The sequence below is a fragment of the Panulirus ornatus genome, chromosome 12, assembly GCF_036320965.1.
Source record: "Panulirus ornatus isolate Po-2019 chromosome 12, ASM3632096v1, whole genome shotgun sequence".
In the NCBI taxonomy this organism is placed as follows: domain Eukaryota; kingdom Metazoa; phylum Arthropoda; class Malacostraca; order Decapoda; family Palinuridae; genus Panulirus; species Panulirus ornatus.
Window position 1 is genome coordinate 17,893,592 of NC_092235.1, and position 23,572 is coordinate 17,917,163.

Genomic DNA, 23,572 nt, shown 5'->3' on the forward strand with positions numbered 1-23,572 from the left:
TATCAACAACGTTACGTAAACAAACTGGTCTGTGTTATCGTTAGGGCATACAGTACATGTGATATTGTGACTTACAAAGGCAATAGGATGAGAGCTGGTTGTGAGTCACTCTGCCCCGCAGGATGTTGTAGGTTGTCTTAATTAGTGATGGCAAGTCGCCTGTTGTAAGTTGAGATGTTGGGCTTCAAACTTTCTCACAGTTAGAAAGGTTTTTTAAAGTTCGCTACTTGATCTTTTCTGTGACATTTAAGTATATTCCCAAACTGTTTCTACAACGAACTGCAAAATTTCGATCGACATTTTCAAACTTGGAATGTCCAGACAAATCCGTTGGTAGATTTTCGTTACGCAAACAAACTGGTCTGTGTTATCGTCAGGGCATACAGCACATGTGATATTGTGACTTAAAAAAGGCAATAGGATTCCTTATTCTTCATTTGCTTAGAATTCAGCCTCATTATATCAGTGATGTAATTTAGAAGATTCTTTCCTGCATCACTTTAGCTTAGGTGCTATGATCGGCAGCCATCACTATACCACTTTGTTTACAAAATACTTTGCTACATGATGAATGTTTTCACCCATGAATGAATACGAGTTATCACGATGACGGTGTGGGGGTGTGTAGCCTCTTTGACCTCTTGTGCACGACGGTATTATCCTTGAGCACCGAGGTATGATGTGCTCTCTGCAGCAAAGTAGGATTTTATAATTCCATGGAAAGGAACACAGGAATCTCCATTGTGTCGACTTCTTTATAAAGTAACATTATTAATTATTGATCCCCACATAAAGAAAAAGATGAAGACGGCTTTGATATGCAGGGAAAACGTATGGTTTAAACTTGCTGTCAATCTTTCAGTTATTCTAATTCCTGGAAGTGCGCAAGCGTCGCTTGAGGGTGGTCGTATACAAATATCCTTCGGGTATGAATCTTATGAAAAAAAACATCAGTGCGGCTCCTTACCTACAGGTCAAGGCTTCGGCAGACACCTAATGTCCAGTGCTACTAACATATTGTGAACGCTGCTCCCATAGCTTGTGCCACAGATATCCAAACGACGCTTATTACCACCGTTAACCCCGTCACTCCTTTATGCGTGACCTTTCCGTCATGGCTGACCGGCTTACCTAGGTCTACATTTCCTAACTGGTTTCATCTTCTATCCAAGATGACCTCCGGCTAGGTCCACACACTAACACCCTCGGCCATCGGGAAGACGTTTTTGAATTAACTCGCCGCTCGACTTTAGCAGTTGTCAATAACCCCCAACAAAGAACTGCATCCATTGCCTTCACCACACCACAGCAGCCGGGCCTCAGCTGCTGCCACAGTTGTTGTTGTGCACTGGTCATCATATGCCAGGCTCCCTGGCAGGAAGTATTGATGGTTAGCATTCTCTCCTATCTGAAGGTGTTACTATCCATGGGTCCTATCTATCTCTGTCCGCCGGTTCTTCATCGCTGCCGTCACCGTCATCTTTCGTCAGCAAGACCCAAGCTCTGCCGTTCACCTCAGCATGACCTCCCTGCCACTGGTAACTCAGTCCCAACTTTTGGTTAGACGTCTCACCACAAACCTTGGGCTCCAACAGAAATTACAGGGGGTTTCTTCGTCTCATACCTGTTTCCAGACTACAGAAATAAAATTTTTCATCACTTCCACATAGGCACAACTGTGCTGTAACTCCAACCCCCTCCACACATGGTGCCAAATTCTGCCTCTGTTGAGTGGTATCCTTGTGGCCATTACCGTGTTGGTTGGGCCTCACACTCCATGTTCTAAAGGATACGTTCCATTGTGGATTAGTTTTACACTCTGGGTACCGAAGACGCAAGTGGTACAGCACGGTAAGAGGAGAGGTAGTTTGTGGTTAGGAAGATTTTGGCAGAAGCGGCGGCAGCTTCTAAAAAGTGTGGTGGTGGTGGGGGAGGAGCCCACTGGAGCAAAAGCTAGAGATCTGAAGGCGACGATGCAGCTTACTACAGGTCTGTACAAGTTAGTCTTAAAAAAAAAAATGGGAGGCTGAGACCCCTTGCTTTTTAAACTAGGAGGCCTCAGTCCCACACACACACACACACACACCGTGCCACCGCCACTGTTTAGGATTGGTACTTTGTTGTTGCGATTTCAGATATCAGGGATTTTGTGTAGCCATCATTGTTTGAAGATGACTGTAAGTGCTTACACTGCTATTGAACCAAAATGTTTTAAGGAAAAGTTTGATATGTTGTCAGAGTGTGATACAAGAAAATTCGTAAGGTTCATTAGATTGTGGCAGAGTTGTTTCTGGATGAATTTTATGTATAATTTTTTATAACTACCTTGTTGAGTGATATGACTGGTTTGTAGTTTATTTTTGAGTAGTGTTTCATGAGTATATTTGTGTGGTCGTTGGGAAAAGGGATGTCCATGGACTGGTTCAAAAGTGCTTCATGTGTGGAGTCTGGTTTAGGCGTGGGAGGTGTGGATTTACTCTGACGTTCGCCAGAGTTGGTTGCTGTGTTTCACTGTTCTTTTTCTGAGTGAAGGAGTATCAGTTTCAAGGAGTCAGTTTCGTTTGTGTCTTTATCAGAGATTAGGTTAGTGATGGTGTCGTTTGGGATTTGCACTTGTTCAGTGATTTCTGTCATTGGTTTTGTTTGAGCGGAGAAGTTTAGTTTATATTACTTTCTTGTGTGCTTTCTGTTCGCTTGGTTGATGTTGATGTTGTGGGACATAGGTAATATAAGGATGAGAAATCATTTGATATAAGATTGTTGGAGCCATGTGGTGAGTGAATGCTGACCAGTATACTTTCCTGTAATTTGTGTCTGTTTTTGGTGGCTGTGTGGATTGAATGGGTTTACGTCGTTATCAAAGGGTGTGTGAAGACAAAGGAGAGTTTGTTATAGCGTATCAAGATGGTCCTTGTGTGCAGAAACTAATATCTAGTAAGCTTGGCTGCTGGAGGTGGTGGATTAGTTGTCTGGGAGGTAAGTTACATAGGTAAAGGGTACAGATGATGTGTGAGTAGTTCATCCTCGGAGATCTTGTGTGTGAACGTTGAGTCATGCAGGAAATTGAGCTCTGCTTTGAAATTTGCACATAGGTGTTGAGCATGTTGATCATGTTCTGCAGTTGATAGGTGAGTTAGGTTGAACGGAAAGGTAATTTCGAGTTGATCATGTTGTAGTTAGTGTTATTTAGTTTTTTATGAATTATATGTCAGGTGTTTTCCTTGATTGTGATGTTTTGTGCTTGGAATAGTGTCTGAGAATAGGATGTTCTGGTGTATAAATGTCATGAGCCCTGTTCGTCTATATTGTTTGTCTTATCTTGGGTTTGTGTAATTATAGAAGAGAAACAGGAAGGATCTGAGTATAAGTTTGGTTTCTTAGAAGAGGGCCACTGTATGTGTATGTTATGTTCTTGATGGAGTACTTCCGCCTGCTCTCTTTCTGCCATTGGTGTTGAATGGGACAGTTTTAGTGAGTAAATTGTTTTTGGGGTGGAGGAGTTAGCTGATGAAGGGATAAGTTGTGTAATTTTTGCTGTTTAGACTGTTTCCGGACTGTGACGGCTTGGGTGGGTAGCGCCAGAATGTATGAAGGCAAGCATGAATATGTACATGTGTATATATGTATATGTCCTTGTATGTGTATGTATATGCGTATATTTTGATATCTATATGTGTATGTATGGGCATATATATATATATATATATATATATATATATATATATATATATATATATATATATATATATATATATATATACATATATATATATATATATATATATATATATATATATATATATATATATATATATTGTTTTTTTTATTTATTTTGCTTTGTCGCTGTCTCCCGCGTTTGCGAGGTTGCGCAAGGAAACAGACGAAAGAAATGGCCCAACCCACCCCCATACACATGTATATACATACACGTCCACACACGCAAATATACATACCTACACATCTCAATGTACACATATATATACACACAGAGACATATACATATATACACATGTACATAATTCAAATTCATACTGTCTGCCTTTATTCATTCCCATCGCCACCTCGCCACACATGGAATAACATCCCCCTCCCCCCTCATGTGTGCGAGGTAGCGCTAGGAAAGGACAACAAAGGCCCTATTCGTTCACACTCAGTCTCTAGCTGTCATGTAATAATGCACCGAAACCACTGCTCCCTTTCCACATCCAGGCCCCACAAAACTTTCCATGGTTTACCCCAGACGCTTCACATGCCCTGTTTCAATCCATTGACAGCACATCGACCCCGGTATACCACGTCGTTCAAATTCACTCTATTCCTTGCATGCCTTTCACCCTCCTGCATGTTCAGGCCCCGATCACTCAAAATCTTTTTCACTCCATCTTTCCACCTCCAATTTGGTCTCCCACTTCTCCTCGTTCCCTCCACCTCTGACACATATATCCTCTTGGTCAATCTTTCCCCACTCATTCTCTCCATGTGACCAAACCATTTCAAAACACCCTCTTCTGCTCTCTCAACCATACTCTTATTATTTCCACACATCTCTCTTACCCTTACATTACTTACTCGATCAAACCACCTCACACCACATATTGTCCTCAAACATCTCATTTCCAGCACATCCACCCTCTTGCGCACAACTCTATCCATAGCCCACGCCTCGCAACCATACAACATTGTTGGAACCACTATTCCTTCAAACATACCCATTTTTGCTTTCCGAGATAATGTTCTCGACTTCCAAACATTCTTCAAGGATCCCAGAAATATCGCCCCCTCCCCCACCCTATGATTCACTTCCGCTTCCATGGTTCCATCCGCTGCCAGATCCACTCCCAGATATCTAAAACACTTTACTTCCTCCAGTTTTTCTCCATTCAAACTCACCTCCCAGTTGACTTGACCCTCAACCCTACTGTACCTAATAACCTTGCTCTTATTCACATTTACTCTTAACTTTCTTCTTTCACACACTTTACCAAACTCAGTCACCAGCTTCAGCAGTTTCTCACATGAATCAGCCACCAGCGCTGTATCATCAGCGAACAACAACTGACTCACTTCCCAAGCTCTCTCATCCACAACAGACTGCATACTTGCCCCTCTTTCCAAAACTCTTGCATTCACCTCCCTAACAACCCTATCCATAAACAAATTAAACAACCATGGAGACATCACACACCCCTGCCGCAAACCTACATTCTCTGAGAACTAATCACTTTCCTCTCTTACTACACGTACACATGCCTTATATATGAGTGGATGGGCCATTCTTCGTCTGTTTCCTGGCGCTGCTTCACAGAAGCGGGAAATGGCGATCAAGTATAATGAAATTGATATATATATATATATATATATATATATATATATATATATATATATATATATATATATATATATATATATATATATATAAGAGGGATAGGGGATTAAGAATACTTCCCACGTATTCCCTGCGTGTCGTAGAAGGCGACTAAAAGGGGAGGGAGCGGGGGGCTGGAAATCCTCCCCTCTTTTTTTTTTTTTTTAATTTTCCAAAAGAAGGAACTGAGGGGGCCAGGTGAGGATATTCCAAAAAAGGCCCAGTCCTGTTCTTAGCGCTACCTTGCTAACGCGGGAAATGGCGAATAGTTATATATATATATATATATATATATATATATATATATATATATATATATATATATATATATATATATATATAAGAATGGCCCAACCCACCCACATACACATGTATATACACATACACGTCCACACACGCACATGTACATACCTATACATTTTAACGTATACATTTATATATACATACACAGACATATACATATATACACATGTACATAATTCATACTTGCTGCCTTTATTCATTCTCGTTGCCACCCCGTCACACATGAAATAGCATCCCCCCTCCCCCCGGCGAGGTAGTGCTAGGAAGACAAAAGGCCACATTCGTTCACACTCAGTCTCTAGCTGTCATGTATAATGCACCGAAATCACAGCTCCCTTTCCACATCCAGGCCCCACACAACTTTCCATGGTTTACCCCAGACGCTTCACATGCCCTGGTTCAATCCATTGACAGCACGTCGACCCCGGTATACAACATCATTCCAATTCACTCTATTCCTTGCGTGCCTGCACCCTCCGATCGCTCAAAATCGTTTTCACTCCATCCTTCCACCTCCAATTTGGTCTCCCACTTCACTTTCCCTCCACCTCTGACATATACCCTCTTTGTCAGTCTTTCCTCACTCATTCTCTCCATGTAACCAAACTATTTCAATACACCCTCTGCTCTCTCAACCACACTTTTTTTTTTATTACCACACATCTCTCTTACCCTTTCATTACTTAATCAAACCACCTCACACCACATATTGTCCTCAAACATCTCATTTCCAACACACCACCCTCCTCCGCACAACCATATCTATAGCCCATGCCCCACAACCATATAGCATTGTTGGAACCACTATTCCTTCAAACATACCCAATTTTGCTCTCAGAGATAATGTTCTCGCCTTCCACACATTCTTCAATGCTCCCAGAACCTTCGTCCCCTCCCCCACCCTGTGAATCACCTCCGCTTCCATGGTTCCATCCGCTGCCAAATCCACTCCCAGGTATCTAAAATGCTTCACTTCCTCCAGTTTTTCTCCATTCAAACTCACCTTACAATTTACTTGTCCCTCAACCCTACTGAACCTAATAACCTTGCTCTTATTCACAGTTACTCTCAGCTTTCTTCTTTCACACACTTTGCCAGACTCAGTATGTCTGTATATATATATATATATATATATATATATATATATATATATATATATATATATACGTTAAAATGTATATACATGTGTATGTGGGTGGGTTGGGGCATTCATCTGTTTCCTTGTTACCTCGCTAACGCGGGAGACAGCGACAAAGTATAATAATAATAATTATATATATATATATATATATATATATATATATATATATATATATATATATATATATATATATATATATCCCTGGGGATAGGGGAGAAAGAATACTTCCCACGTATTCCCTGCGTGTCGTAGAAGGCGACTAAAAGGGGAGGGAGCGGGGGGCTGGAAATCCTCCCCTCTCGTTTTTTTTAATTTTCCAAAAGAAGGAACAGAGAATTGGGCCAGGTGAGGGTATTCTCTCAAAGGCCCAGTCCTCTGTTCTTAACGCTACCTCGCTAATGCGGGAAATGGCGAATAGTTTGAAAGAAAGAAAATATATATATATATATATATATATATATATATATATATATATATATATATATATATATATATATATATTCCTGCTACTAGAAGCAGCATAACCTTTAGAAGGGTTGACCATTTTGATACCAGCTTCCTTTAAACAGCAAAGCTGTGGAATGCTCTTCTTTCATGTTTTCCTCTTCCTATGGTCTTTTTACCTTTAAGGTTCAGTTCTAGAATCACCTTTGGAGCCCTGATAAATTTCTACTATTTTTCTCTCACTCTATTCCCTCTACCTGGGATAGCCTGTGCCATTTTAATCCTATGAAAAAAAAATGAAATAGGCTATTTCCGAACATCCTTCTAGGGGTTACACTACAAGTGAGAAGTCATCTTTGTAAAGGCTGTATCATCATCAAAAAATGAAAATGACTACAGTCTCACTTCAAAGGAGTCCATCATTTTCTGCATTTATGTGGAGTGCTTCCTCAAAGCTGCAGGAGCCTCATAAGAGTCTTGGGGTTGTACAATGATATGGTACAATGAATTTTGCCTCTGTATTCCCTGCATGTCGTAGAGGGCAATGAAAGGGTGCAGGAGAGGAGGGCTGGGAACCCTGCCCTTCTTGTATTTAAGTTCTAAAAGAAGGAACTGAAGAAGCCAAGCAGGGAGTGCTCATCCACCTCAAAGGCTCAAGCTGGGGGTGTCTAAATGTGTGTATGTAACAAAGATGAGAAGAGAGGAGAGTTAGGTAGTATGTTCGGGCAAAGAAACTGGGTTGTTCTGGTTCTGAGTGAAATAGTAACAGTACTCTAGAAGCAGTTGTGGAAGTGTGTTCTAGAGAGTAAAGAAGTAAATTGTAGATTGATGTGGGTAGAATTGAAAGTGGATTGTTAGGGTGAGTGATTGAGTACTTGTGCACCTGGCCATAAAGGAACGTCCTGAGAGGCAAGTATTTCGGGAGCAACTGAGTGTGTCAGCAGTTTTGATGTACGATACCTGGTATTAGTGATAGGTGATTTAAATGGGAAGATAACTAATGTGGCAGTTGTGAGGATAATTGAGGTGCATATGGTATTCAGTGCTATGAATGGAAATGGTGAAGAGCTTCTGGAGTTGTGTGCTGAAAAAGGACTGGTGATTGGGAATACCAGGTTTATAAAAAAGAGAGGTATGCAAAAGAATACATTCATATGTGAATAGGTGGGATGGTCAGCAGGGTTTTTTTATATTACATATTAACTGATAGGTGTGTTACATTGAGAGGTGTCTGATCACTATCTTGTGGAGGCAAAGATAAAGATTTGTAAAGATTTTCAAGAGAGGAAACATCTACGGGGAAAAGAGAGCGGTGAGAGTAAGTGAGCTTGGAAAGGAGACTTGTGTGAGGAAGTCCCAGGAGAGATTGACTGTAGAATGGCAAAAGGCGAGAGTAAATGGAATGTTGGGTGCGGGTGAGAAATGGGAGATATTTAGGGAAGCATTAATGGCATATGCAAGAGATGCACGTGGCATACAAAAGGTTGGAGGTGTGCAGATAATAAACCCTAGTGAGTGCAGGATAAAGAAGTAAAGTTGCTAGAGAAAAAGAAAAGAGGTGTTTGGGCAGTGCTTATAGGAAAGGATTGCAAATGATTGGGAGATATGTAAGAGAAAGCAGCAGAAGGTCAAGAGGAAGGTGCAAGAGTTGAATAAGAGGGCAATTGAGAGTTGGATTGAGCAAATATCAGTAAACTGTAGGGAGGATAATATGTTTCTGAAAGAGGTAGATGTGCAAAAGACATGAGAACATAAGGAGAGTGGTTCGGTGAAGAGATGAGCTGGTGAAAGCTTTGTGTAAGATGAAACGCTGCAAAGCAACTGATGTTTATGTTTTGCAGTTGAGTTTATTTAAAATGGGTTGATTGCTTTGTTGATTGGTTGGTACGAATTTTCATTGTATGCATGGATCATGCTGAGGTGCCTGAGGATTAGCAGAATGCAGGTATAGTGCCACTTTGTAAAGGTAAGGGGGATAAAGGTGAATATTCAAACTACAGAGGTATACAAGATTGTTGAGTATACCTCGTACATTGTATAAGAGAGATTGAGAAGGTGAAGGCATGTAGAGAGCATCGAAGTGGGGAGGAGGATTGTAGTTTCCGAAATAGTAGAGGATGTGTGGATCAGATGTTTGCTTTAAAGTATGTGAGTGAGAAAAACAGTTGAATTTATTTGCTGCATCTATAGATCTGGAAAAGACATATGATAGCATTGATAGAGATGCTTTGTTGAAGGTCTTAAGAATATATGGTGTAGGAGGAAAGGTGCTAAAAGCGGTGAGAAGTTTTCATCAAGGGTGTAAGTCTTTTGTATGAATAGGAAGAGAGGAGAGTGAATGGTTCCAAGTGAAGGTTGGTCTGTGCTAGGGATGTGTGATGTCACCTTGGTTGTTCATTTTGTTTATAGATGGGGTAGTGAGGTAGGTAAATGCAAGAATCTTGGAGAGAGGTGTGAATATTCAGTCTGTTGGGGATGATAGAGCTTGGGAAGTGAGTCAGCTGTTGTTTGCTGATGATACAGCACTGATGGCCAGTTTGAATGAGAAACTACAGAAGTTGATGGCAAAGTTTGGAGGAGTTTGTGAAAGGAGAAATTTGAAAGTGAATATGAATAAAAGCAAGGTTAGTAGGTTCAGCAGGGTTGAGGGACAGGTTAGTTGGGGTGTGAGTTTGAATGGAGCAAAATTGAAGAAAGTGAAGTGTTTTAGGTATCTGGGAGTGGATATGGTAGCGAATGGAACCATGAAAGCTGAAGGTCCTGGGAGAGCTGAAGAATGTGTGGAAAGAGAGAACATTATCTGGGAGGGCAAAAATGGGTATGTTCATTGGAATAGTAGTCCCAACAATAATATATGGTTGCAAGGCATGGGCTATAGATGGGCTGTGCAGAGAAAGGTGGATGTTTTATAAATGAAATGTTTGATGACAGTAAGTGGTTTGTGGTGGTTAGATTAAGTAATGAAAGGGTGACAGAGATATGTGGTTATATATAGAGTGTGATTGAGAGCGCACAAGTGTTATGCTCAAATGGTTTGGACATATAAAAATAATGAGTACGGATTGGTTGTCAGAAATGGAGAGAATAAGGAGAATGGTGAGGTCAAATTAGAGATGGAAGAATGGAGTGAAAAAGATTTTGAGTGATCGGGACCTGAACATGCAGAAGGATGAAAGGTATGCATGGGATAGAGTGAACTGGAACAATGTGGTATACTGGGGTCGATGTGCTGTCATTGGACAAATCCAAGGCATGTGAAGTGTCTAAGGTAAATCATGGAAAGGTCTGTGGGACCTGGTTGTGGATAGGGAGTTTTGGTTTCACTTCTTTACATACGACAGCTAGAGAATGGATGCGAGTGAATGTGGCATTTCTTTGTCTGTTGTTGGCACTACCTTGTTAATGCGGGAGAGGGTAATCAAGTATGAAAAAAGGAATATCTAATAATGATAATAATATAGACAGCCATATAGATAGATATACACATTTAAGACTGATTATCTGGATGTATTGGTTGTGAAGGTGGTCCAGGTGACTGAAATTTCCTAAGAAGCAAGAAATTTGAAATCACACTAACATGACCTGAAAGCATGGCATCATTAAATGTTAAATGAAAAACATAAAATTGGTATGCATCTGACATGCTGAGGGGTGATACTATCCATTTATAGTGGGCTGTATGTGGTGATGATTGCTTGACATCAGTGCTCTCCAGTGGTGGACGACTCAGGTGTTCAGAGTTGTGGTCCATTAGGTCCCCAGGAAACTTTGAAGCAACCCTGGCAGTCACATAGGTTGCAAAAGAGGTCTTGAAGGATTGAAGAAGGTGGTGGTGTTGATGAGGGCCACCTTCAGCTTAATCACTGAGGATGATATCCAATGAAACTGGACAATCTCATTTATGAGAGTTCATAACGACAAGGAAATTGTCACTTTTTTTTTCTATCACCCATATCTGCCTGTGTTTCTTCTTTTAATCTGATTCTGTGATCCTTGACATGGTCATAGAATAGATGGCTTTGACAGTTGTAGTCTTAGTATGTAAATTAAGCATTAACTCCAGGTAACAGCTTACATCACACAACTTGGTTTTGGACCCTGAATTAGCAGCAGCCTCCCCCTCTTCTAAGGAAATAGTAGAGGGATTTGATGAGAGCATTGCAAGGAATTGCTCTTCAGTTTCTTGATGCTAACTTCAGTGATCTTCATCCATATAGAGCCAATCCTTTTTAGTGTCAACAGTGACTTTTGTTTCTTTTTTGCTGTCTTGTAGATTTTTGGGATCTACCAGTTGCAAGTGTTCAAAATCAGCATTTTCCTCCTCATTTTCTTGTTTTTCCACTTTTTCATTGTTTGACATCTCTCACCATTGATCAGTGTTCCTCTCTTTGTAAGATGGTTTTCAACCTAATTTGTTCTAAGCATCATTTTTCTCTTCTACTTGATTCAGAGTTCCTTGTCTTTTACCTAGAGGCCTCTTCTTTCAGTAAACAGTGTTTTCTGGACAGCATTTACAGTCACGTTGGATCAAGCTTTGTTAAAGGGTGCTTGAGCAGCTTCCAAGTTGTATGTGGGCTGATTTGCTGGCTCCTCAAGGCTCAGAATAAGTCTTGGTAGTAAGAAACTTTCCTGAGCCTGGATGTTGTAAGTTGGAGGTGAACACTATTATACTACTCATCTCATTTGTTTGTTTACTCAAAGCAAGTGCAATTTGAACCTTAATAAGTAATATGACCAAAAGTAGTTGTGATACCATCTAGTAAATTTAGGTGCTACAGAAAACTGTTTAATATGGTTTACAAAAAGTTTACTATTTGCAGTCACTCAAACATTGTGGGTTGGACCACGACACTGCTGATTTTGACTTACCATTTAATTGATAGTCATTGTGGGCATGAACAGCAATGAAAGTAAATACATGGCAAGGCTAGATAAGTTTTATATTGATAACTGTAACTGGTAAACTTACAGAAACCATCCTATCAGAACAAAACTTTTAGATAATTTAGAGCAACCCTAACACTTTTGGCTGCATAAGGCCAGGAATTATGTATATGTAGCAGGAAAAGTTATGTACAAAGTATGTTATCTGTGACCAACAAGCTTGGAAAGGTGACTAAGTTTGATTTGATTAATTGCATTTTGGTTAAACAAGAAACAGAAACAAGCAAAAGGAGGAAAGGTTCTGGAGAGAGGGAAATGACTTTGAAAGAATCACATTACAATACAGTATTTTTATAGGCTGTTATCAATTTTACCATGTTTGGTACTGAAAAAAGTTCTGTGTTGCCATTTTTAAATGGTCCCATATTAGGCTGGCTACTTTTTTGTTCTGAATATTTCAATATACAATTTAGATCTACATTTCTGATTGTTCATTTTTAGTTTTAATCCTTTCAAGTAGTTTTTTTTATATATATTGCCAGATCACTACATGTGGCAGTTGTGGCCAATTACTGATCACTTGCTTGTACAGTGGCCAATTAATTCATACACGTTGTGAACCAGATTTAGAGGATCACAACTTTGAAAATGTTCTGGATAGTTTTTAATAAAATCATTTACATATGATGATTCTGCATTATTTCTTTCATGATATAATCAACATGCATGATAAAACTAAAGAAGTAGAAGTCATCTGCTTAGAAATTCAGAGAGTATTTGATAAAACAACAGAGCATTGTACTTAGGTAATTATGAAATTGATTGACTAGCCATAAACAAAGTTGTGATTGATGGTAAAGGCTTAAAATGTCTAGACATAACAAGCAGTGTGTCATAGCAATCAGTCTTAGGATCAGTTCTCTTTCTCCTGTGTATTAATATTACTAGCATATTGAAGGCCCTTCTAAGCTTAGCCTACCAGAGGCTTCATTGCTTTCAGCACCAACATGGCACTTGTGGTACTAAGTTAGCTCATTTCACACACTTTTCACCTCAGTCTGTTATGTGAAGGAAACCAGTAAGAAATGTTAGAGAATTGGGTCATCTATGTGTAACAATAAAGTATAAGACCTCTTAGTATCTCTGTTTACTTTTTGCCAACTTTGCCAAAGGTCTTCTTTGTCACTAAACATTTGATTTAAAAACAGTCCCAAGTAAACAAATTACTGTATATCTCAGTATTTCAAGATTTTTAGACAATTTTACCACAGAAACTTTGACAAATATAAATCTGCAAATTAACACACAAATTGTTTTTTATGCATATCGCCACTGATTTGCACCCATTATCTGAGACTGATAATGGGTTACATTGTATGACACTAAAATTTGCAAATGATACAAAGCTGGGAAACAAATTTGCAACAGATACTGAACTTCTTCATAGACAAATTGAAGGACTGTGCTGATAGGTGGCAAATGATTTTAATATTGATGAGTGCTAAAGTTTTACATATCAGTGGTGTAAACTGGAGGGCAAGCTACAGTATGAATTCTTGTGAAATATAGAAGGTAAATTAGGAAAAGGACTTGGTGTAATTATCTCTGGTGACCTAAAGCCAGGTAAGCATTGCAAAAAGGTTGTAAAATGGGTGAACAAAATTCTTTGATTCATAGCTAGGACTTTCAAATTCATATCAAAGGAAATTCTCACTCTTTACAACTCATTTGTGCATCCTCACCTTTAATATCAAATTCAGTTTTGTTCACCCTCTTTGAAAAAAGATGTATACAAAATGGACAGAGTACAGCAGTGAGCTATCATGATTCCTCACATGAAACAAATCCTGTGACTGTTGGTTAACTGACTTAAAAAATATTTAGCTTAGAAATGAGAAGTTTAAGAGGTGATCTAATAGAGATGTTCAGAATTATCACAGGCTTTGATGATCATAATCTCACAAGCTACATACAGCTGGACTTGTTTGATATCACTCAAAGTAATGGATACAAACTTGTGGTCAAGGGTTTAACTTTGAATGAGGTGAGGTACTTTTCCTCAATAGGATTGCTAGTATATGGAATGATTTATGGCTAAAGTAGTTGAAATAGTATCAACTGATACACATGAGAATGGAATTGATAAATACTCTGCTTCAAGTCCATGGCTGACATTGCTTGCATCTCCTTAGTTACACTAAATTCTGCAGATATATGTTTGAATCACCCATATGTCTTTATACTCTTAAAACACTAATCTACGCGTTTTTGAGCCCTTACACTCATATCCTCGATAGGACTCTGTGGTCTGTTGCTAATGGAATTTATTTGTATTCCTCTTTACCTAAGATAGTCTGTCAATGCTGGAAAGGTTTTTAGATCTGAAAGCAGCATGCACTGTGCTCCTCAGATGTTGTACAGAAAGAAAGACGTGTTGTACATAGTTTTGTTATACAATGATTTTTCCTATACTTGCATTAAATTGCTGGAATCTCAGAATTCTCATAAAGTTCATATTTCAAGATACAAGTAAATAAAAAATACAATACAGCAAAATAATATGAAGGTTTAAAAAAATTCAGGGAATGCTGTGTGACTTATTTAATCAAAATTTTTTTATATCAATAGTTTGTTTGAAGTCACTTGTCACTGCATCCCCCTAAACCTAATAAATGTATTCTTCACAATGGCATGAAACTATACAGAAAGTATAAATAAGAGCAATAATTACAGAAGGGAAAATTCATCAATGAGTTAAGTCAAAAGTATTGCTAAATGTATAAACATATCCAATAGAAAAATCCAACTTCATCGCTTCTCATTTCAGCAAGTAAACAACAATCATGATCAAAGTCCAAATCATGCAGTGTCAGCTAGCTTTTAGCAAAGATCAGGAAATGCCCCTCTCTTTTTCTTTCAAGTGTTCATTATTCCTGCATAAGCAAGGGAATGTCATGAACATATAAATGAGGCTTGAGAGGAAATAATCCTTACTTAGCTCCTTCCTGTATTCAGTCCTTTGAAAACTAATACAGAGGGGAAAATTTCCAGTACCCATTCCCTTCTCTCTTAATCACCTCCTGTAATGGATGAGATATGTGGACAGCATTTTGTCTTCCATATCCTCAAGGATAAACCATTTAATATCAGTAAATAAACTCTCATAATCTGACAGTATTTTTTTGCTTTTCTGTTGTCCATGTGAATCTTTCTTGATCTTTTAAGGTAAATGAGGAAATAATATTCATTTATTATCAATGTATAATAAAGATTCGTACAGTACCAAACTCTCAGGTGTTTAAAACAGTAATACAGTTCAATGAAAATCCTCCAGAGGGAACAATTCTCCATTTTGTAATACAATAACTTTGTACTGTGCTATATTTTTACATGAGTATTTTCACATATTTTTCAGACCATTATGAAGAAGACTTGTAAATGAAGTTTTTTCTTCTGACAACTATAATCTACACCGCTTACAGCAGTACTATGAGGACTAGGTATTTACTTTTAGAATAACAGTCTTAGAAACCTAGGGGGATAAGAAAGCATACATGACTTTAATTCTTAACCTAATTATATTATATAACCCCAGGGCCCCTTTTATGGAGCTCTCACAGCTTCATGGCTGCATTACAATCAGTAGCTAGGAAACAATGAATTCCTTTGGAGCAAGAAGTTCCTCCATGAGATTGTACTCATTTTTGTTCATTAATGATGTTACAATCTTGCTGAAGGTAAGCAGTGTAGGTAGAGTCTGGTAATGCCCATGAATCTTATGAATCCAGAAAAGCTTAATAATGAGAAGACATATGCGAGGTATTTGATTTGTTAAAGGTGTTACCACCTTGTTGGATGTAAACAACGTAAGTAGAGTCTAGTAATTCCAGTGACTCTTATGAATCTAAAAAACTTAATGATGAGAAGACATGTATGAGGTATTTGATCTGTTAAAGATGTATAGTGAAGTGGTGAAGGTATTCTGCTCAACAAAAATATCTAAGAACAACCAGTGAAATGAGTGAGAGGTTTATAGTTTAGGTTAGCAATAAGAGAGAAATGTGTTCAGAATCAGTATCTTAATGTCTGTAACTCAGTATGAAAAAATCAAATAATTTTTTCCATACAGAATATGTCTATACCTTATGTTATTGAAAGAAAAAGTAATATACTTTCCTCTTTGTTGCTATGGGAGGGTGTTGAGTGGAAGGCCTGCATTGCTGGAATGGATGCTCTCTATTTATGTAAGTATATGATAAGTATGGCATTTTACCAGACATAATTTCATTCTGCCTATACATGTAATCACACTACACACTGTGTAGAATCATGGCTTTGATATCACACTTGCCATACATACCATTTTTGTGTCTTTTACCTACAGAGGTCCCTTGCCTGACACAGTTTTACCGACAATGGTTTTGAGTGTACACACTTAGAATAATGTATACCATGTTACAAACCAAAGCATGAAGTTCTGAGTATCTTTGGTTTTCCATGGCAGCACCAAAATTTTATCCATGAAATCAGTGAGTGCCATGTGGCTGTGAGCTGCTTGTGGCTCAGCCCAGCAGACCACCATAGGGAAAGGCAGGAGAGTATCATAACTAAGTGGTATTCCTTGGGCAAAGATGGGAGTAGCCTTTTGAGAAGCGTAGATGGTTGGCTGTATATGTAGGCACAGCATCAGTGGTGATATGTTACTATCATGGTATTACCTTACAGTTTCGTGCATAATTTCTTTTTTTTTTTTTTTTTTTTTTTTGAATAAGCATGTTGTTTTTGAATTCTTGAGGTAAAATGTGCTTATTTTCAATTTTGAAGTTTTCATTATAGGACTTTAGGTAGTATCTCAGGAGTTACTCGCCGTAACCCCTAATTTCCCATAGACCCTGTGCCTTGCCATCCATGCTTGACCAACCTCAGGGTCCTCTAGAAACTTTGTATGTTGATGGTTGGCAAGGGACTTCTGCATATATTCTATATATCAAACATATTCATATAAAGTATTGATACATAATTTGCATACACAGATCTTCATTTACAATGAAAAATATTTCTATCTTTATCAAATTATAAATACTTTTTCAAGATTTTTTTTATTAAAAAAGTGACTACAAACTTAGACATATAAATCTATCATATCAAGATGAAATATCTGCACTCTCTGATGATCTATGTTCCAGATCTGCGTGATACTTTTTCCAGCTGTGGTGGCCGGCCACTAATGATACCCACAAATAAGTCTTGGAATGAAACATCAGTTGGGAATTCAAAGAAGGGTAGGAACCATTAAATTTATGTATAGTCCAGAGCATCCCACGTTCATTCCTCACATGAGATCCAGAGCAGTGTTAAGCTTAAAGAGAGAGCTGTTACAAAGACTTTGGCTAGTAGTATGGGAAAATTAATTAAAAAAGAGAGAGTAGAAGGGGAATGAGAGCTGGAAATGTATGTGGTTTCAGTGTATTACACATAATGGCTAGAGACTGCATGTTAGCGGATGTGGCCTTTCTTCATCTGTTCTTGGCACTACCTCATTAATGCAGAAAATACAGAAAATAGTCATTGAGTAAAAAAAAAATAGATAAATATTCCTCTTTTCACCAAACCACTACAATCCATATTCATCCCTACCAACATGTGATTGGACATCCTACCAGCTACCTCTCTCAGCACTTTTACTTTCATATCTAACAGTCTCTCTTTTGCAAGTCTGTCCATTAGTGTGTATTCCAATACCTGTTGACCTCAAACCCTACTTTTCTAAGCATACTTATGCATGCAAGCCTTTTTCCAAAATTAATTAACAATGCTTTTTCAGCACATATCTAGAGAAGCTATTCACCATTTTCATTTACACTGAGTACCCCATGCTCCCAAATTATATCCTCTACTGACTCATTACTCACTCTTGCATTCAAATCTCCCACCATCTCACAACCAGGTGCATAAGCACTGACAATCACACATCTTATAGCCTGTTTTCATTCTCATCCACATCAATCTGGAACTTGCTTCCTTGCACTCTTTAACCCTTTGAAAGTGGTTGACCTCATATGAGAAATAGACATTGGAAGCAGTCAACTCCATTTGAGACATTTCAAAACCTTGAATGGCCATCTCTGCCTCCAGACAAACTATACAGCCAGTTATACAAATAGTGGCAACCCAGGCACTTGTTTCCAGACACTACAGGCCTAATCTTATTCACATACGGGTTAGTAAATGTAGAAATGTCAAGAACACCTGTAAGATATTTGCATCCTCATGTTAGGTAATATTTTTTGAATTTGTCTTACTCTTAAAAGATAATAGATATTACTGATGAAAACAGTAATTACATTTGTTTGTGATAAAAAATACTTAGGAAATATCATGCATCTTGCTCAGAATGCCTGAAAATATTCCTACAGTTCCCCATATGCCTGATAGTGGTGCAGCATACATTAAAGGATGCATTGCACTTATGAACAATGTCATGTAAAACCCACAAAAAAAAGGCAATGACATCTGATCACCCTCTTACCAAAAGACTAGAAATAAAAGTGAAGATCCTGCAGACGATTGTTATTAGGTCCAAACAGTGTAAGTGAGCATATGTAAATAAATTTGGATGAGGGACACTCGGCATCACTTTACCTCTGTGATGACATACTAAGCCTGAATGAGTTGGTATACAGTGGCTAAGTCCTGTGAATGACCATCTGTTAATCTAATATATTCTATGATAGTAAGGTGGGTGAATCATCATGGATAAATCTCATTAGGAGAATCAAAATGGTGTTTTAACTCTCAGAAGAGAAAGCGATCTCTTATATAATCAGAGGGTTCTGTCCATAATGGAATAGATGAAATTATATTTCAATGTTTGGTTCAACATTCTCTTTTCTTACCACCTGTAGTACAACAATATTGAAATATTATTAATTATACTGCTAACATTGTAAACTGGTACAAGAACAAAGTTTTTTGTTCAAAGTTACGTAAATGCTGTTGGCTTTGATCCTCTTGCAGTGTCCTCTACAAAAATCTGACAATACTGTTTAAAATAAGACTTTCAAGTGTTAGGATTTGTTATGCAAATGAAGCCAGACACATGAAAGCATTATCTTAGATGTTGTCATTTTTCTTTTTTGACACTACAGTAATACATCATCTGCAAAAAACCGAGTCCACCTCCCATCTATTTTCAAAGATGATACATGGCTTAGGTATATTGTGGGTACAAGCATCTGATGCTCTCATGGAGAAATCATCATACATCTGTTTGCTGAGACTCATGTTTGTAACAGTGTAAGCACCAGCAACCTGTCTTACTGTGTATCAGGCTATCTTTAGGGATATTCTTTCATTACTCTACCTGGCTGCCACTTCAATTTGGGAATTTTGCTTCTAGGCATTGTCTTTCGTCCACCTGTGCATCTAGGATCTTACCTTTCTAAGGAGGAAAAAGCCTGAATTCTCACCTGGAAGCAAGTAAATGTGGGTACATTTGACATTTCTATGTGCATTGGACACTCAGAACGCAAGACCAGGCAACTGCTTGCCAGCACTCATGCCTTCCCTGAAAACATCATCCAACCACCAAAACCTATCCTTGGTTACCCAAAGAAGACTTCTAGATCTACAGATACCCTCCATTTCAGCCACCAAACTCATGAAAAGCCATCCAAAACTTTTAAGAAACACCTCTCAAAGACAAGTCATCATCTCCAAAATGGAATGAAATGCAAATGACTCACTTTTGCAGGAAATAATAGGAATGGAGAGAGCACAGTGGATTAAGGCAGGGAAGGGCAAGGATGGGTGCCAGCTAGTATAACTCATTTCACAGTAAAAATGGTGAAATACCCAGATAGTGTGATGATAGAGGATTGCTTTAGTGGTGCAATGGGTAGGGGAGGGTTGTAATCCTTACCTAAAAACACTACATTGAAGAAAGAGCAGTGCATTAAGGTGCTAGAGGACCATCTGCTTCCTCTTTATGAGGTTGAAGGTGTGATCACTTTATGCAGGATAATGCCCCCCTGCCATAAAGCCGGAAAGGTGATGAACTGGTTATCAGAGAAAAATATTCAACAATGGCCAGGGAACTTCCCAGACCTTAACCCAAGTAACACTGCTCAAACCAGATGAAAATCAAGCTTGCTTCCTGCAATACCTCATCAGTGTCTCGCCTCATTCAGATCAAGACACTATGGACCCAAAACTTTGATGTAGAATACTTCAGGAGCCTTGCGAATTTCATGTTCAGCTGTCTGCAAATGGTAATCAAGGCTAAAGGAGAGATGACAGAGTTCCAAAATGTAAGTGTGATATTGCCTTTGAAAATATATGGGAGACAACCAATGTGTCTTGCAGATACTGTAACTAAAATAGTTTTTAGAACTTATAAGAAAGACTATTGAAGTCAAATCAAACTGCAATATTTACTTCACAAGAGGAACGTTTCTTCAGCTAACATAAATATGACAATTAAGAAGTACTTATCAGCACATGAAATTATACGACCAGAATTTCATGACAAAATAAGTAATTGAGAAACAAAATTATCTATTCATACAAATTCACAATATACATATAATTTACCTTTACTTTCATGTTTCATGTTTGCAAAACAATGAAATGGAAAAATGATATATGTACAACTTTGCCTAAGAAGTTCATAACAAAAGGGAACACAATATATTATACATAGTATATGAATAATGCTAAAACTCCTTTAAGGCACTATGGTGAGTAAAGCACATAAATACAAATAATGTCAGTCCTGAAAACACTGACTGTCATCAGACTGAATTACTTCAATCTGTTTCAGGAACATCTTGACTCTCTGAAAATCCACTTGGGGCTCCTGTTGTGTTTTGGCTTCCAGAAAGTAAAGTATGGGGCACCGTGGGATGCAAGAATCTGTAGTATATACTCATGAACGTTATTCCTAAAGCAAATGAAAAGAAGTGGAACACCACACCTGAAAAGTAAAAGTCAACTCAGTACAGTACCCTTACACATTATATGGTATCAGTGATTTTAAATTCATCAGATCTACAATTTTCAAACACAAGATATGCCACTTCCCATCATTCTCATGCAGAATTTCTGCCAAAACACTTCACAAGTTGCTCATAATTGTCCTTCTCTATGTTTTTCCAACTTATTTCTGCCTCATCCTACATTTACTGCTACTTTACTTCTCTTAAGACTTTGGCATTATCCACAAACATGTCTAGATAAGAGTTTAGTCCATCAAGCAAGTCGTTTATTGTATACCAAGAATTCCAGTGGGCCCAGGACCAAGCTCTGTAGCACACCACAGGTGACCCAACACATTTCAAGAATACCCTCTTAACTTGTGTCCTTTGCATCCCCTATGGTAATCTTCAAACCTATGAAGAAATCTGCCCCTTATTTCTACTTGTAAATCTAGCTTCTTAATCAAATTTTAATGGAGTACAGTGTCAAAGGCTTTTGGCGTCAAGGAATACACAGTCTACTCATTCATTACTTTGATATCAGATAGAGCTCACACTGTCATGAAAGTCTTGGAAATTCTCTGAATCTGTGGTGCCTCCCAGTTAAATGGCTTCTCTTTTTGCAATTGGTCATGTGTTTGCTTTCTGATTATCCTTTTCATGTATTTATGAACCACACTTGTTAGGGAGAGAGAGGTCTGTACTTCAGAGATATTTCCTGATCACATCTTAAACAAAGACACATATACCTTTTTTCACACCTTCCTCTGATGACCTGTTGAACAATATTTTAGTGTCCCAGCAAATGTCACTAAAACATTTCTTCAGGTAAACATCATCAGGATCATGAGCTGTTTTAATCCTAACTTGTTAATGTTGGGGCAACAGAGTCCTCCACTTTGAAAACACTTAAACTTATCATTAAGCTCAGCACATATTTTCTTATCATCCTTAATAGTTCTTCTGAATCCTTTAGCCTTATCAGCTGCTTTTTAACTGATAATTCATTCCTGATAAAGTTATGGAAGAAGTTTTGGGCAGTCACTTGCCTTATCCACAATACTATCTTCAAGGTTTCTGTGCTCCTCCCCCCTCATCTTGCATCTTGTGATCATTTCTTGCTCTCTCATTTCCTTTACAAGCTGGCTGATTATATCTAAGCTCCTTTGCTTTTTGGCACTCATTTCAACATATACGTATATATACATACACAGACATATACATACATAAACATGTACATAATTCATACTTGCTGCCCTTATTCATTCCCGTTGCCTCCCCGTCAAGCAAAACATTATCACTTTTTCTGAATGACGTAATATAACTGATATGTTTGATTTTCATGCTACTATATGTAAAGACAAAGTCAAACAGATATTTCATATCAGCCCCATGGTTGTGTCTCCCTGGCTCTTTCTCTACATGAAATTCCATGTTTTCCTAAAATGTATCCTCATATCTACAATCCACCAATATCTGGACTTTACCATATCTAAAGAAAAAGCATCCTTCTGCTACTTTTACCATCCTAAGTGTTCCTTCACTGTTCTCAATGTACATTAGATAAGGGTCACTGCAATTCCTTGTAGGGTTGTAAACTAACATCACCTCCTACAGTAATTTTACCCCATATGTTCTGTCTGAATATGCCATCCACTGATATTTCCTGAGATTTCATGGTACAAGTACACCATTGAATTTCCGGCAACTGATGGTTTGGTACCTCCTTTAGTTTGGACAAAATTACGTGAGGGAACTTGAAATTACTGCGGCCACCAGACTAGTTTACTGGGCGGCCACAAATGGCTTTGTGTTTAGGGCGTGCTTATTTACATTCTTTACACTGCACTTGTTGGTGGTGATACCACAATTCTGTGAGATTCTTAGCTTATTTTGCTTAGATTTAACCCTTGCTATGGCTTCTAAGACATATGAGAGTGTCAGTCGTGTTGTCAAATGTAAACACCAGTCCATATCGATCAAAGATAAAGTAGAACTGTTGAAAAAATGGGTCGTGGTGTTTCAATGCATAAGCTGTGTGACATCTACAGTATTGGTTGTACAACTGTTTATGGTATAAAGAAGCAAAGGGAAAAAAATATTGAAATTCTGTGCAGACAGCATTTCCAAGAAGCACTAAGCATGATCAAAAGATGATGGAATGGTTTTGACAGTGTTGGAGTGATGGAGGGGACTTGTCAGGTAGCATGATAATGAACCGGGCTAAGTTGTTCCATAAAGAACTTAAATTACAGCATGAGCGTAACTAATAGTGAAGGATGGATTCAAAGATTCAAGAAGCATCATGGAATTTCCATGAATAAAGTGTGCCGAGAAAAGCAGTCTGCAAACCACAAAGGAGCTGCCAAGTATGTGGACAAATTTGCGAAACTTGTAGCAGACGAGCACCCAGTCCTGAGCAGGTGTATAATGTATTTCATTTATTTATTTAATTTACAT

At 38.3% G+C, this 23,572-nt stretch overlaps 2 protein-coding genes across 3 annotated transcripts in view; one reads left to right on the forward strand and one right to left on the reverse strand.

Annotated features, from left to right (window-relative positions):
* LOC139751815 (microcephalin-like) overlaps positions 1-23,572 on the forward strand; it is a 225,100-nt gene that overhangs the window by 10,650 nt on the left and 190,878 nt on the right. The window lies entirely within an intron of this gene.
* The window catches only part of LOC139751814 (XK-related protein 6-like), a 44,651-nt gene continuing 36,459 nt past the window's right edge, over positions 15,381-23,572 (reverse strand). For both annotated transcript variants that reach the window (XM_071667403.1, XM_071667404.1), the window contains exon 8: positions 15,381-21,111. In XM_071667403.1, the coding sequence (XP_071523504.1) occupies positions 20,945-21,111 (167 nt within the window). In that variant the 3' untranslated portion in view covers positions 15,381-20,944. The remainder of the gene's footprint in view (positions 21,112-23,572) is intronic.